This window comes from Bufo gargarizans, chromosome 6 (genome assembly GCF_014858855.1).
Source record: "Bufo gargarizans isolate SCDJY-AF-19 chromosome 6, ASM1485885v1, whole genome shotgun sequence".
Taxonomy (NCBI): Eukaryota; Metazoa; Chordata; class Amphibia; order Anura; family Bufonidae; genus Bufo; species Bufo gargarizans.
The window spans coordinates 122,285,802-122,300,601 of NC_058085.1; the positions used below are offsets into that span (position 1 = coordinate 122,285,802).

Sequence of the window (14,800 nt, forward strand, 5' to 3'; positions counted from 1 at the left end):
GCTGGATTCATTTTTTCCATCACATTATACATTGCTCGTTTCGATGGTTACAACCACCCTGCAAACCAGAAGTGATGGTCGTGCATACACGCTATAGGACAAAGCCTATATCTCATCCTATAATGTGCAAGCACGACCAGCTCTGCTGGATTGCAGGGTGGTCATAACCTCTGGATCCCAGCAGTGTATAATGTGATGGAAAAATAAATCAAGACAGTGAAGGAAGTAATATGGACAATCACAATACATTAGTAAGTGCCTTGTAACTTTCTGTACTTGATAAATGCCATTTGCTGAAGTGAGAGAACCCCTTAAGGCTCCATTCACACGTCTGCAATGTGTTTTGCGGATCCGCAAAACACGGACAGCGGCAATGTGCATTCCGCATTTTGCGGACCGCACATTGCCGGCACTAATAGAATATGCCTGTTCTTGTCCGCAATTGCGGGCAAGAATAGGACATGTTCAATTTTTTTGCGGAACGGAAGGGCGGACCCGCAATTCTGTGTCCGGGTGCCCCATAGAAATGAATAGGTCTGCATTTCCGTTCCGCAAAATGCGGAATGAAATTGCGGACGTGTGAATGGACCCTAAGAGTGATGCTTATAATGTCCATGTCTTTGGGATTGTAATGAATGGACTAGGTATCACCCAATCTCCTAACAATAGTGGTTACCAGATTAGATAAGATTAAATACTTTTACTACAGAATGTGTATTGTGGCGTTAACCCATTGTATTGGAAGCCATAACCAGTGGATGCAGTAACTCCTATGTCTGCTACGTGTCTGCTGTAAAAGATTTCCATACTGAAACACATTACAAAAAAAAATGTATTTGCATAAAAAGCCAATAATCACAAAGTAAGACACAATGACCGACAATCTCATATGACAGAGTCTTAAGAAACGCTATTGCTTGTCCTACGCTCCTCGTGTCTGCAAGCTATTCCTCATACTATCCAGTTTAATGTTGTGCTGCTAATATATACATATGTACAATGCGTGCAATTTTAGAAACGCTGCTTTCAAATCTATACATTTTTAGTGCAAAAGAACTTTTAGAAGGGGACTTGTGTTAGTGGTCCCCAACCCGTAGCTCTCCAAGTCCGGGAGTAGTAGTTTCACGATAGCTGGTGAGGATGGGGTGGATTGCCCTATATTATACTTCTTCTCACTAATGCGGATGACACGACAGAGGAGGGGCTGCACAGATCCCTAAGCTCTATCCCATGCCCACCAGCATCTGTAAACTAAGGGGGTTATTTAAGGCCAGCGTTTTAGACGCCGGTCTTAATACCCCTTTAGGTGGCGGTGGATGTGCCAATTTATGTAGTGGTGCCGGCCTCTACATAATTTTGGCATATCCACCGCCTGTCTAAATTTATGCCAGCTTCCTTTGCTGTCTAACATTTAGACCATTTTCTACACCTAAAACAGGCATAAAAAGTGACGTATATCTATTAGTAAATGACCCCCTAAATCCCTCAGTTCACAAATGGGAGTGGCGGACGATGGTGGGGGCCTGGGCAGGAACATCAGCCCCACAAATTTACTAACATTTATGCCCAGAAACAGGTATTAAAAGAGGAATGAAAACTACTCCAGCCAGGGCCACTACTCCAGGCACATGGACTGCCGGAGGTGCACCTAATTTAGGACAAGGCCTTAGGCACTTCCTCCAGCAGCACAGGGGGCTATTGAAAGACTGGCGTACAAAACCGGTCTTTGATAAATGACCCCCATTATCTTTATTCACTAGTGAAACACCAGGAAGGACCCCAGAGAGGAGGCTTTTAACATCTATTGCGTACCCTCTGCAGCCCCCGTGAAATGAGCACAACGGCAAGTCGCACATGCGCGAGGCCGCTCCATTCATTTCTATGGCAATTCTGGAAATAGACGATTGCTGTACACCTGTCTAAGGGTTGTGTCTGGCACTGCAGATCAGCTTTGTTGAAATGACTGGGGGTGGGTTGTAATACCACACAATTTGTGGACAGGTGTGGCATCCTTTTATTTTATTATATTTTTTTATGCCATTTAGTTTCACAAAGGCATAGGTGGAAATGTATCATTTTTTTCTGATGTAAAAAACTTGCAAACCCCATGTCAATGCTGCTGCACCTAAATCTAGGGAAGGGGCGTGGCAAGGGGACAAGGCCACCGGCCCGGAGCATTGGTCTTCTTTTATACCAGTTTTGGCGTAAAAGAAGACTGAAATCTAACTCAACTACGAGCTGCGTAGATTTCCGTATAGGCGCACGGACTGCCGGAGGATACGTCTAATTGATGATGAGGCCTGCATCTTGCCATAAATTAGGTGCAGGGGATATCATAAACTGCCGTAAAATGACTCTCTAGTGAAATGCCAGGGAGGACACTAGAGAAGAGGATTCAGGACCCTTTAACAAGTAATCGGCTATTTTCTGTAACTATACTGTGTATGGTGAGTATGTCTTATTTGTGTACCTTGTTTCCCTCTACAGAGAAGGTACAAGATACAGACGTCATGGCGGTTTTTGCTTATGTGGAAGGCTTTTACTTTTATGTGTCTATTTAACAAGCCGTCGGACTTTTTCCATTTATTTGCCATTTAAGGGAGACGCGGTTGGTATCTTTGTCTTGTGCTGGTGATACTCAGGCTCAGCGGTAGAATTCTCTGTACACATTCCACTGAAGTATAGAGACTTATGATATACAAATCCCAGCCTGCCCTCATTCCTGCCTACCATAAATCCTGACACTTTATTAGATCTGGTCCTTTTTATAATCTGTGTAAATCACGATAGGCGATGCCAGTGAAGAAAGTTTATTTGCCTAGTTTAGTGCAATTGGGCTCGTGCAGAGTTCATACTGCTCTGTATGGGAAATCTGAGAGTTTCCAAAGTCTGTATTAGTGATATAATGCTGCTTTCTGCCAGGCAGTTATAGCTTAGAACTATAGTGCTTTTTCTTTTTTAAGCTAGGTGACCACATTTTTGAGTGTTCTACCACTTTACGCCTCATTAGCTTCATTGACAGTTTCGACGACCAGGCTTTAGATTTGCATCTGTCTACTGAAATAGCAATAAAGATTACAAAATGAGACTCTAAAACCAAAAAGGCACCTTGTGAATAGTCTCTCTCTCTTACAATATAAGGTGATTATACTCTAAATGTTTGAACTGGTTGCACAAAATACTGTAAGAGTTATTTTTAGAGTCCTGTGTACGGAACCAAGGACACAAATCATCCAGAAAGACAAGATGGTGGTCATCACTCCACTATGATGGCATCTTTCGTGGTGCCTCTGTTACTTTCATGCCTTCTCTATACTGTTAAGTCCCCTTTGATCAGTCTGGATGACTTACTGCTGATAGCTGTGCTAGGGGTCACTTTAAGCTTGTAGGCACTGCCTGGAGGATATGCAATGGAAAGCCGGTGGCCACCAGCTCCGCTAGCCCGTCGCTCATCATTAGTTTGCCTCTGCAAAAGAAAATGATTTGTCCTCTCATGTTCTCTGTTGGACCAGTTATCCCTCTCATAGGCTGGAGGTGGGCTAGGTCCCAGACCATCCCTGGAGCGGCATTTTCCTTTCACCAGAATGTGCAGCAGTTCAGACAGACTGAGAATTGCAGAGATGATCCCTACCACAAAGTAGAATTGTAGAAAAATTGTCTTTTCTGTTGGTCGGGATACAAAACAGTCTACTGTGTTTGGGCAGGGTAAGCGCACACAAGCATACTCCGGGGATACTTTAAACCCATAGAGAAGCCATTGTCCTACCAGAAAACCCACCTCCGCCAGTATCCTCATGACCACATTGATGATGTAAAAAGTCCTTATGTGGCGTCCCCGCTGCTCAGACTTTAATTTGGATCTTATACTGGCTTGTCGTCCATGCTGAGCCTCCTCTTCTTCAGCAGCATCTCTTCCTATCTTGGTATTCTGGTGCATGGAATATATAACAAACAGCACTGCTGGAGCTGACAGCAGCACAATGTGGAAGACCCAGAATCGGTAGTGCGAGATGGGAAAAGCTTGGTCATAACACACCTGCCGACAACCAGGCTGCAAAGTGTTACACACAAATTCCTCCTGTTCATCTTCAAACATATCGCTGCCCACTGTGGCCAGAATCAGTATGCGGAAAATCAGCATCACCACCAGCCAGAATCGTCCCACCATGGGAGAATGCTCCTGCACTGCATCTAACAATGAGCTCAGGAAGCCCCACTCCCCCATGTCGAATCTTATTCTGGATGCTTGTTCTGCAGAGGACAAAATGACATTTACAGTATTAATACATCTTTTTATATTTGCAAATTCTTTCAATTCTAATATTTTATATATTATATTTTATTTACTTCCCAGAAACTGAGCTGATATTATCCACCAGAACTAAGACCATATTTCGATGGCTGCAATTATAACCTTAAATTGATCTACAATTCCAAATGTATTTATTAGATTTTTATATTTTATTTATATAGTTAATAATAAAATAATTTTATAACTATACTACCATTAAAGTAATAAGACCTACATCCCTATTTCCAACATCAATATAGAGCTGTAATTACTTAAATACAGTAGTAGTTTAATGGTTTCTCAACTGGACATATCCATATATGTAGATCTCACATCCACAAAATACACATGTTGTGTGGAAGCTGCAAATTGATGAACTAGAATGCATTGATTTCAGTGATACTGTCAACACTGATATTGCCAGTGAATGCTATTTTTATAATTTTTTATATCTTAACTGGGAATTCTAAAGAAACAGTGTTGTGTTAGGTGAACATCAAGATGAAATATCATCACCCCAACATATAGATTTCTGACGGTACCATTAGTAATCCATTTTCTAAAATACAATTGCTTAATATGAACACACATGGAGTGAATAAACCATGAAAAACAAATTAAAATATCTGTGTGTGTTAGTCAACATGTAGTTTGGGAGTATGTACAAAAATTAAGATGATATATATATATATACTGTATAGATCTATATATAATGTCATAGTTTATAATTTTCACATCAAACTATAAATACAAGTTCATTTCTGTACATACCCCAAAGATATATTTTCATTGTGGCCCACAAAATAGGATTTAAACCTTGAGCATTACTTAAGTGTATATATACCTTTTCTGGCTTGCATGGAGATCTATCATAAAGACCATACAGAGATACAAAAGAGAATAGAATCAATTAAGACCCCAAATTTTACAGTAAATGTTATAATGCATTTCTATCTTGGTTATAATTCAGATCTGAGGTTAGAATTTTAGGCGCCCTTTACTTTTTAATCTTTGAATGCCAATTCAGGTGAATTAGCATGTTTCACATATGTGCACCATTATAAAAGTTGTTAGTACATGTCGGATTATAGTTAGAGGTGTATGTTGGTAATCTCTCTACAAGGAACTTGTTACATGTGATTGTTTCAGTAATGGTTATCCACATCCCAGCTTGTGGATGCAGCAGGTGATGCTTTGCTGATCCCTGTGGTTTTGAAGGGGTTAATGTTGTAGTTGTGCGGCACTGTCCCACTCTCCCAGACTGATACAAGATAAGAAAGTCTACATTTAGCGCATACCTCTCAACTGTCTTGCTGAGGCATCAAGCACAGCTTTGTCCACCCTTCACTGGGTGGGGACAATGGCGGATAAACTGTAGAGAAGATGATGTTGGAGACTGGAAGTTAAATGGTTAATCAGTGTCATATACTCAGTATAAACTAATAAGCCTCTAACCTCTATCTAATACACATACACTACAATACATATCTCTCATCTCCAACTAATACACAAAAACCTAGGTACATACCTCTCCATCTAATACACAGACACTATGATACATACCTCTCCATCTAATACACAGACACTATGATACATACCTCTCTATCTAATACAGACACTATGATACATACCTCTCCATCTAATACCCAGACACTCTGATACATACCTCTCCATCTAATACCCAGACACTCTGATACATACCTCTCTATCTAATACAGACACTATGATACATACCTCTCCATCTAATACCCAGACACTCTGATACATACCTCTCCATCTAATACACAGACACTATGATACATACCTCTCCATCTAATACACAGACACTATGATACATACCTCTCCATCTAACACAGACACTATGATACATACCTCTCAATCTAACATACACTGATACATACCTCTCAATCTAACACAGACACATACCTCTCCATCTAATACACAGACACTATGATACATACCTCTCCCTCTAACACAGACACTATGATACATACCTCTCCATCTAATACACAGACACTATGATACATACCTCTCCCTCTAACACAGACACTGATACATACCTCTCCATCTAACACAGACACTATGATACATACCTCTCCATCTAATACACAGACACTATGATACATACCTCTCCCTCTAATACACAGACACTATGATACATACCTCTCCCTCTAACACAGACACTCTGATACATACCTCTCCATCTAACACAGACACTATGATACATACCTCTCCATCTAACACAGACACTATGATACATACCTCTCCATCTCACACAGACACTATGATACATACCTCTCCATCTAATACAGACACTATGATACATACCTCTCCCTCTAACACAGACACTCTGATACATACCTCTCCATCTAATACACAGACACTATGATACATACCTCTCCATCTAACACAGACACTATGATACATACCTCTCCATCTAACACAGACACTATGATACATACCTCTCCATCTAACACAGACACTCTGATACATACCTCTCCATCTAACACAGACACTCTGATACATACCTCTCCATCTAACACAGACACTCTGATACATACCTCTCCATCTAACACAGACACTATGATACATACCTTTCCATCTAACACAGACACTCTGATACATACCTCTCCATCTAACACAGACACTATGATACATACCTCTCCATCTAACACAGACACTATGATACATACCTCTCCATCTAACACAGACACTATGATACATACCTCTCCATCTAACACAGACACTCTGATACATACCTCTCCATCTAACACAGACACTATGATACATACCTCTGTAATACACAGACACTATAATACTTATCACTCCATCTAATACAGAATCTATGATACATACCTATCCACCTAATAGACAATAAGATACATACCTCTCCATCAATTTTTTATACAGACACTAAGATACATTACTTACCTCTCCATCTAATATACAGACACCAAGATATATACCTCTCTATATTTTATACAAACACCAAGGTAAATTACTTACCTCTCCACCTAATACATAGACACCAAGATACATACCTCTCACCTCCACCTAATACAGGCACCAAGATACTTTACATACCTCACCACCTGATACTATACACAGACATAAAGATGCATATCTCTCCATCTAACACACAAAAACTAAGATATATACTTCACACCTTTTTCTCATACACAGACATTGCATACTTCTCCCCTCCACCTTTTACACAGACACACCAAGATACATAGCTCTTCCTTTCTCATAATAGAGAAACCGAGATAGAAACATTTTACCTCTTGCTAATACACATTAATAAAATACACATCCAATCTAATACACAGACATCGGGATAAAACTTTCTACCCTTCATGATGCAAACAACATACTTCTTCCTAAGGCAACATTCACATGATTTGCGGATCCGCAAAATACAGATACCGTCTGTAAGCCGTCTGCTTTTTTCTTGGACCCATTGACTTGAGTGGGTCTCTGGTCCGCATTTCGCAGACAAGAATAGGACATGTTATATATGATTTGTGGTATGGGCATACAGATTCGGACAGCACACTGATGGTATCCGTATTTGGCAGACCACAAAATGGATACAGTCGTGTGAATGTAGCTTTATACCCAGACACAAAGTTACATACCTATCAGCCATTTCTAGTGAACGGACACCAGATCATATATCACTCTCCACCTTCTTATGGTATCAAGATACGTATCTCTCTTTTCCATCACATACACAGACACTATCAAAGATACATACCTCTACTTAATGTCCAAGAATTAAGATACATACCTCTCCTCCTAATAGGCAAAAACCATGATAGATACCTCTCCTAGTTCACAGACACCAAGATACCGTACATACCGCTCCCTAATACACAGACAAAAAAATACATACTTATTCCTAATGCAAAAACATTAAGATGCAGACCTCTAAAGTAATATTTCCAAAGCATGGTTCCCTGACATGCGGATTTTAGTCTTTTCAAGGTTTTCGAGGGACAAGCAAAACAGAAACAAATCTTGGTGAAACTATTTGACTGGATCATTTCCTGCTCCTCAACTAAGCTTCTCAGAGGTAGGAATCCCCCAGGAGTAGTAATAATTCAGGGATTTTCCCATGGTAATAAGTTTGGTATTTACTGCTCTAAAGATGAATTTACGTGCTTACAATTTTCTTCATCAATTAGTGATAGCTGAAATGATTATACTGTATACATGCCACAAGCAATGTATATTCAATCCAATTGTTAAAATAGTCCAGAATGACAACTAGCGTGATGTTCTCCTTCCACTAGATAATACCATAGGGACCGGTTTTATGTATGGAAGACAAATTTACCAACAATGGAACTGTTATCATTGATAGTTTTGAGATTATTCTTATGAAGATATTCACAATGTAAAAATAATTTGGATTTCTAAACCAGTTCTAACCTTCTCCCAATACACAATATCCAGAATGGTTACACCACCCCATCTTCTAATACACACACTAAGACACATTCATGTCCCCTCATAATACACATGCACCAAGATAACTATTTCCCATGTCATCCTAACATAGGGCCACCAGGATACATAAAACCATGATACATATTCCCTCATAATACACAGATACCACGATATATGCTCTTATCTCATCCTAACACAGAGCCTTCAAGATACATAGATCTCCTCCTTATACACAGACACCATGATAGATATATGTTCCTTTCTCCTAATGCATAGACAAGATAATATGGTAATTCTCCTGTTATAATACACAGGCATCAAGATAAATACCTCTCCATATAATACATCAGCATCAAGATACATACCCCTCCACCTAATACCCAGACACCAGGATACATGCCTCTCCACCTTATACAGAGATAAATGATAATCATATGTTCAGTTCTCCTAATACATCGATAAGACACACAAATCAACACCAAGATAAATACCGCTCTTCACCGTCACATGTATCAGCACTAGATATATACCTCTTACTCTCCCTAATACCCAAACTACACAAGATACATATCCCTACCTTCTGTCTAACACACATACACACCCCACGATATGTACTTTCACCTTCTTGTGTTACAGACCCCTGTACAATTTAACGATCTTTAATACACAGACATTTAGATTCATACATTTCCTACACTGGCACAAATGTACTAACCATCTGTTTCCACACAATAATATCTCCAACTACACAGATAAACCACGCATGTAAACTATAGGGACACCAGTTCAGTAACCTCTCTATAGAAAACAGCAGTTTTATAATACTGTCCATTCCTGACACTGCAATACTTAGCACAATATGTTCCAATAAATATCCCAAACTGTGGTCTTCTGTTGGCTCTTCAAAATCTGGACTTACCTACACATTAGAGTATACATGACGGAAAACGTTGCCTTCCCAGCAGTGCACGCTTATAGCCTGGAGCTTTCAGAGCAACTTTCACTTCATTTTCCCTGGACAGTATCAGGATGAAGTGATATTTAGGCTCTGTCTGACCCCACCTCCCTTAAAGGGACATCTTACTATGTGCATACAAGCTCAGTCTACTGCTTCATGGTAGGACTGCTCTGGATGTAAAACTACAAGTGTTTACATAAGGCTCAGAGTTCATTCTTCAACCCACTGACTCTCATATATACACTGGTGTCTCCATAAAGAAATGTCTGTTTTCCTAGCTCAAAGATAATACAACTTCCATCATATAACAAAAAAATAATAATTGGGGAGTATATTGTCAAACCTAAAATAATGCTCTCATACAGAGATCCTTGAATGGTTAAAATAAAGAATTGAATTAATCCCACTCAATGAAAGGCACTTCCAGGTAATAAAGCAGAATTCGACTTCTATTCACATTGCTCCTGTGCAATAACTCCTCTTCTGAGATCAACTCACTCCACGCTTACCTGTCTTCAGTTTCAGGGACAGGAAGTAGCTGGTTGACTGCTACTTCTTGTCAGCCATCTTCACTGTCACCTAGTGATTCAGAGGGTCCTTCTTTATTAGGTCATCCTGGCAGTCAATGAACAATAGAGTTGGCAGCCTGAGATATAAGGGAATGACACAAAAAGTAATTGGGTTTTGGTGAACTGTAACAAAATATGGTATAGATTCCATCTCTACTGATTTATAATATGGTAAACCCTGGTCATTTTGATGACCAGTTTTAGATATGTTGGAAGCAATTAAGAAGACCTAACACTAGGCAGCTACCCAGAATCATTTTAAAATGTCCCCCCATTGCTAGTTTTGGAAAATGTAGAAGTCTGCAGTGTGGTCTCTATGAAGGGTAAATTGTACACCATTCTCCTTTGAGATTAGTGTTAGTTGGGCTCACCACCTCCCTAAAGAGCAAAGATATATGAACTGGTTGTAATGGCATGTCCTGGTCACCATATGTGATCAATATAGGTGATCATTAAACCACCATCAGACCTCTTGACATGTCAATACCATCCTTTCATTTTTTCTTAATAGTTTGTAGAATGTCAACATATTAGAGAATCTGAGTCCTATCAATGTACTAATGCATATATTCGGCTGTAGGGGGTATTGCTTTCAAGGATTCCGCTCCACAGCTTTCACCCAGCCCTGGGCACATCATGAGTTCGGCTGGTTTCGTATTACACTGCTCTAAGGGCGGAGCGTATCACTCCCTGGGCTGTGTGGGTTAGGTCAGGTGACCTCGCTGACCAAACCTGGCTCTTCTGCAGGTATTTAAATGGCTCAGCCCTCTTCCCAGACGCCTAGGTGTCAAGGTCCTTGAGTTTACTGGTTCCTGATACTCTCATGTGCTCCTGATTTGTACTTCATTCCTGGACTCTGCTTATCGTCTGATACCTGCCTGCTTGCCTTGTCTCTCCTGTTGCCGGACCGGATTGCCTGACCTGTACCACCTGCCTTGACCTTTTGCATATCTCACTACGCCCCTGCCTCATCCTTCGGTAATGCACTGTTGCTCCTGGTAACGACCCCGTCTGCCTGATTACGTGTGTACTTCTGGTACCTAACCAGGTATCACCTGGTCCACCTGGACCAACTGCCACTGACTCATGGATTGCTCTGCAGTAGCCTCTGGCAACTACCCTAATGGCTCAAGTCTGTTCTCTCCATCTGAGGCTCTAGTGAAAACCAGGTAGTTGCTTAGACACGCCCTTCCAGAGTATAGCCAGTCAGTGGCACAGTGTGTTCACACCCGCTGATCCGTGACAGTTAAAAGTGCCCCCCTAAAAATCAAAAGGAACATTTTAGCATAAGATTTTTGTATCAGGATAAAGTTTTGTGCCATGAACATGTTATTTATATGACAGATCAAAGATTAGTTTTGTGTAATTGTCTTATCCAAAGACTCGAAGAAGAATTTCAGAAAGTTCAAGAGTTTGTGGTGTTGTCATTTCCTCATAACCTCATGGTAATAACAGTTTTCTTGCAAACCCTTCCCGTGACTATCACCTTTGTACCTATTACTGTCAGTAGTCCCTGAAGCTATGACCAAGCCACAGCTTGATTCCTTCCTAAGAACTTCTGAAAATCGTGTTCTATGTCTTAAGTAGAGTTTGTGCCAAAGAACACTGTCTGGAGATTGCTTGAAGCGGATGTTTTTCTTTTGTCAGGAATTCACATTCTTTCATACAATGGTCAAGACCCAGTTTCATAATGGCTGTACTTCACTTTCATGCTGCTTTCTATCTGTGGTATTGTAACCAGTTTTGTAGATCTAATGCCAGCTGTTTGTATGGGAAGGATGAGCCAGAAGACTTCCACCTTAAACCTTTGAACTTCATTGCCTATATCCAAAGCTCTGCAAATATGGAAATATTCTCAGCTTTCTCAAATAATAAAATGTCTAGCAAAAACAGCACTATTTGTCTACATCATTATGTTCTATGAAAGACAAGGTCAATGGTTTGGCAGAAGAGGCAATTTTCTGAGAAGCAACTGAAGATACAAGTCTAGAATAAAGTACAAACGCTCACACCATAAGAAGTTAATAGAACAAGATGATGATATGAATAGATACTATTAAAATATGATTGGGAAGCCCGAAGACCCAAACACAAGACAGTATATTTTTTGGAATTGAAGAAGACTTGGTGAGAAGCCTGATTACCCAAACACAAGAAAGGACATTTTCTAGCTAAAGCAGACTTGGTGGCAATTAAGAGTCTTTACTTTGTTGAACCCAACTTGAAAGACTAAATGCAACCAATGACAAGATATAAACGGAGTTTGAATGATCTATGAGTTTTTACATGAGTACTACAGTTTCCTCCCACATGCAAAAAACATACTGTTAGGTTGTTTTTGAGTTAAGGAAATTAGCCAGTAAGCCCCACTGTGGACAGGGACTTAGGGACTTGTGGGAAGGCAATTATAAGGCAGAAGGCAATATCAGGTCATGACTGGTATTCTATGGCTGTATGGAACAGGAAGAGGCCTTCTGAGATAGGTATGCAGTGAGCCCCAAACAAACTGGTGCAGAGGATGGGAGTGGTAGTGACCCTGATGAAGTGTTGTGTCATAGTGTACTACCTCAGGCTGTTGCTACCTGGGGAAATGTCCAGTGGAAATGTAGTAATGAAGAATGAGGCCAGAATTAAATGTATAAAAGTTTCTTTTAGGGCCTATTCAGACGGCCGTAGTGCTTTGCGGAACCGCAAATTGCGGTTCCGCAAAACATGGATACCGGCCATTTTGCGTTCCGCAATTTGCGGACCGCACATGGCCGCAACCATAATAAAAAATACCTATTCTCCGGACAAGAATAGGACATGTTGTATCTTTTCCGCGGAGCCGCGGAACAGAACCACGGATGCAGACAGCACACGGTGTGCTGTGCGTATTTTTTCCATCCCCATTTTTTACGGCCATTTGAATGAGCCATTACTGAGTGCAAAGTAAGAAATATGGAGGCAGGTTGGATCCCTGCAATTTAGCACTTGTATTGCACTTGCTTAGTAGCTGTCTTAGCCATAGTCCCTCACCCTACAGCAATGTCTTTTAATGCTGATAGCAGCTGGTCATTCTGCTGTCTGTCTTCTCAAGGATTTACTTGAGGCTGTCTTTAGCTGTTGGAGAATTCTTCTTAGGAGCAGGAGCTCTACAGGTTGCTTCCTCTTCCCTCTGTGGTTATACAATAACTTCCCCTCCTGGCAGGAAGCAGGACCAGCCCATTCTAAGCAAGAGGGGAGGAACAAGGTGGTTAGCCCTGTTCCTTGCCAATCATTGCCATCCATTCCCTACTGGTAGATATGGCCAAATAACGAAAATACATAACAATACAAACTATATACATGTTGTCCAGGATTTGAAAAACATGTCTCTCTTCTTCTAAAAACAGCACCACATCTATCCATGGGTTATATCTGGTACAATAGCTCAGCTCTCTTGAAGTGAATGGGGCTGTGCCCCAGTATCAGATCAAACCTCTGGTGTGGGGTTGTAGGTATTTTTTTTTTTCTTTTGAGAAAAATGGTTCCAGGTTCTCAAATTCTTGACAACCTCTTTAAAACTTTTTCCCCAAAATGTTAATGTACTGTTGCATGGGGTTAAATGCCATAATTCTAAATAACTATAGATTTGGCGTTAAACAGAAATGGTTTTCAATGTATCAGGAACAATATGTCCAACAGGAGCATAAATCTCAATTCAAAGTGTGTACCTGTGAGCTGAGACAGTAACACTATAATGCTTCCCTATCTGGGCCTCCTGGACGTATATTCTCAGCAAAAAATCTGCAAGATATAAACAGTGTCTTCATTAGCCTGACATCTTCACTGGCACTGAGTCATCTTTAAGTGGGCCACGCAGCAAGCTACAAGCTTAGAGCTGCAGAACTGTTTGAGAGATGTAAGTACTATGTATGGTGACCACATAGATGTAGTACTGACATTATATGGCAGACGTAATGTAAAGATGATGTAATGGAGCCATTTCACAACAAATGTGGGGATTAAGTAGGCAGTGCATCAGCATCAGCCACCAGGACCGGCTTATTAATAATTTCTAAGAATGTATTAAAGCAGTTTTCCACCCCCTAAGATGCCTATATTGCCTTATGTCTCTAAAAATAACAGAATGTAATTTAAATTCCATGCCAAATCCTTTGGAAAAGAGTAACAAGACTGCAGAATCAGACTGCACAAGCAGTTTGTTTATTGGTTGTAACAATGGAGGCACAGAACTGTCTGCATACGTGCTGTATGCAAAGAGCGGTAGAATATTTTTTTTGAATATAATTTGGGACAATAACGGAAATTATTTCAAAACAGGATGTACGCTTTAAGGCTAAACTAAAGTTTTATTCATATAAATTGTGAAGAAACAAAAATCAAGTTTCCCCCCATCATTCTACACTCAATACCCCATAATGAGAAAGCAAAAACAGAATCAAACCTTTGCTAATTTATTGACAAAGAAAAACTGAAATCTTGCATTGATATAAGTTGACACTTTGCTCAGTATAGTTGAAGCACCTTTGGCAGCAATTACAGCCT

The 14,800-nt window shown here is 40.3% G+C and overlaps 1 protein-coding gene across 9 annotated transcripts; it reads right to left on the reverse strand.

The window, feature by feature from the left end:
- Positions 1 to 372: 372 nt before the first annotated feature.
- On the reverse strand, positions 373 to 9,808 carry GJD3 (gap junction protein delta 3). 9 transcript variants are annotated; one of them, XM_044297656.1, is made up of 5 exons: positions 9,663 to 9,808; positions 8,082 to 8,159; positions 5,590 to 5,663; positions 5,136 to 5,157; positions 373 to 4,251 (listed from the first exon to the last, which is right to left on the reverse strand). In XM_044297656.1, the coding sequence occupies exons 4-5, from the start codon at positions 5,149 to 5,151 to the stop codon at positions 3,311 to 3,313; spliced, it is 957 nt and encodes a 318-aa protein (XP_044153591.1). In that variant the 5' UTR covers positions 5,152 to 5,157; positions 5,590 to 5,663; positions 8,082 to 8,159; positions 9,663 to 9,808; the 3' UTR covers positions 373 to 3,310. The 9 variants fall into 9 exon arrangements, with proteins under 9 accessions (XP_044153591.1, XP_044153592.1, XP_044153593.1 ...); XM_044297657.1 differs by having other exon boundaries at positions 5,590 to 5,687; XM_044297658.1 differs by having other exon boundaries at positions 9,667 to 9,770.
- Positions 9,809 to 14,800: the final 4,992 nt, after the last annotated feature.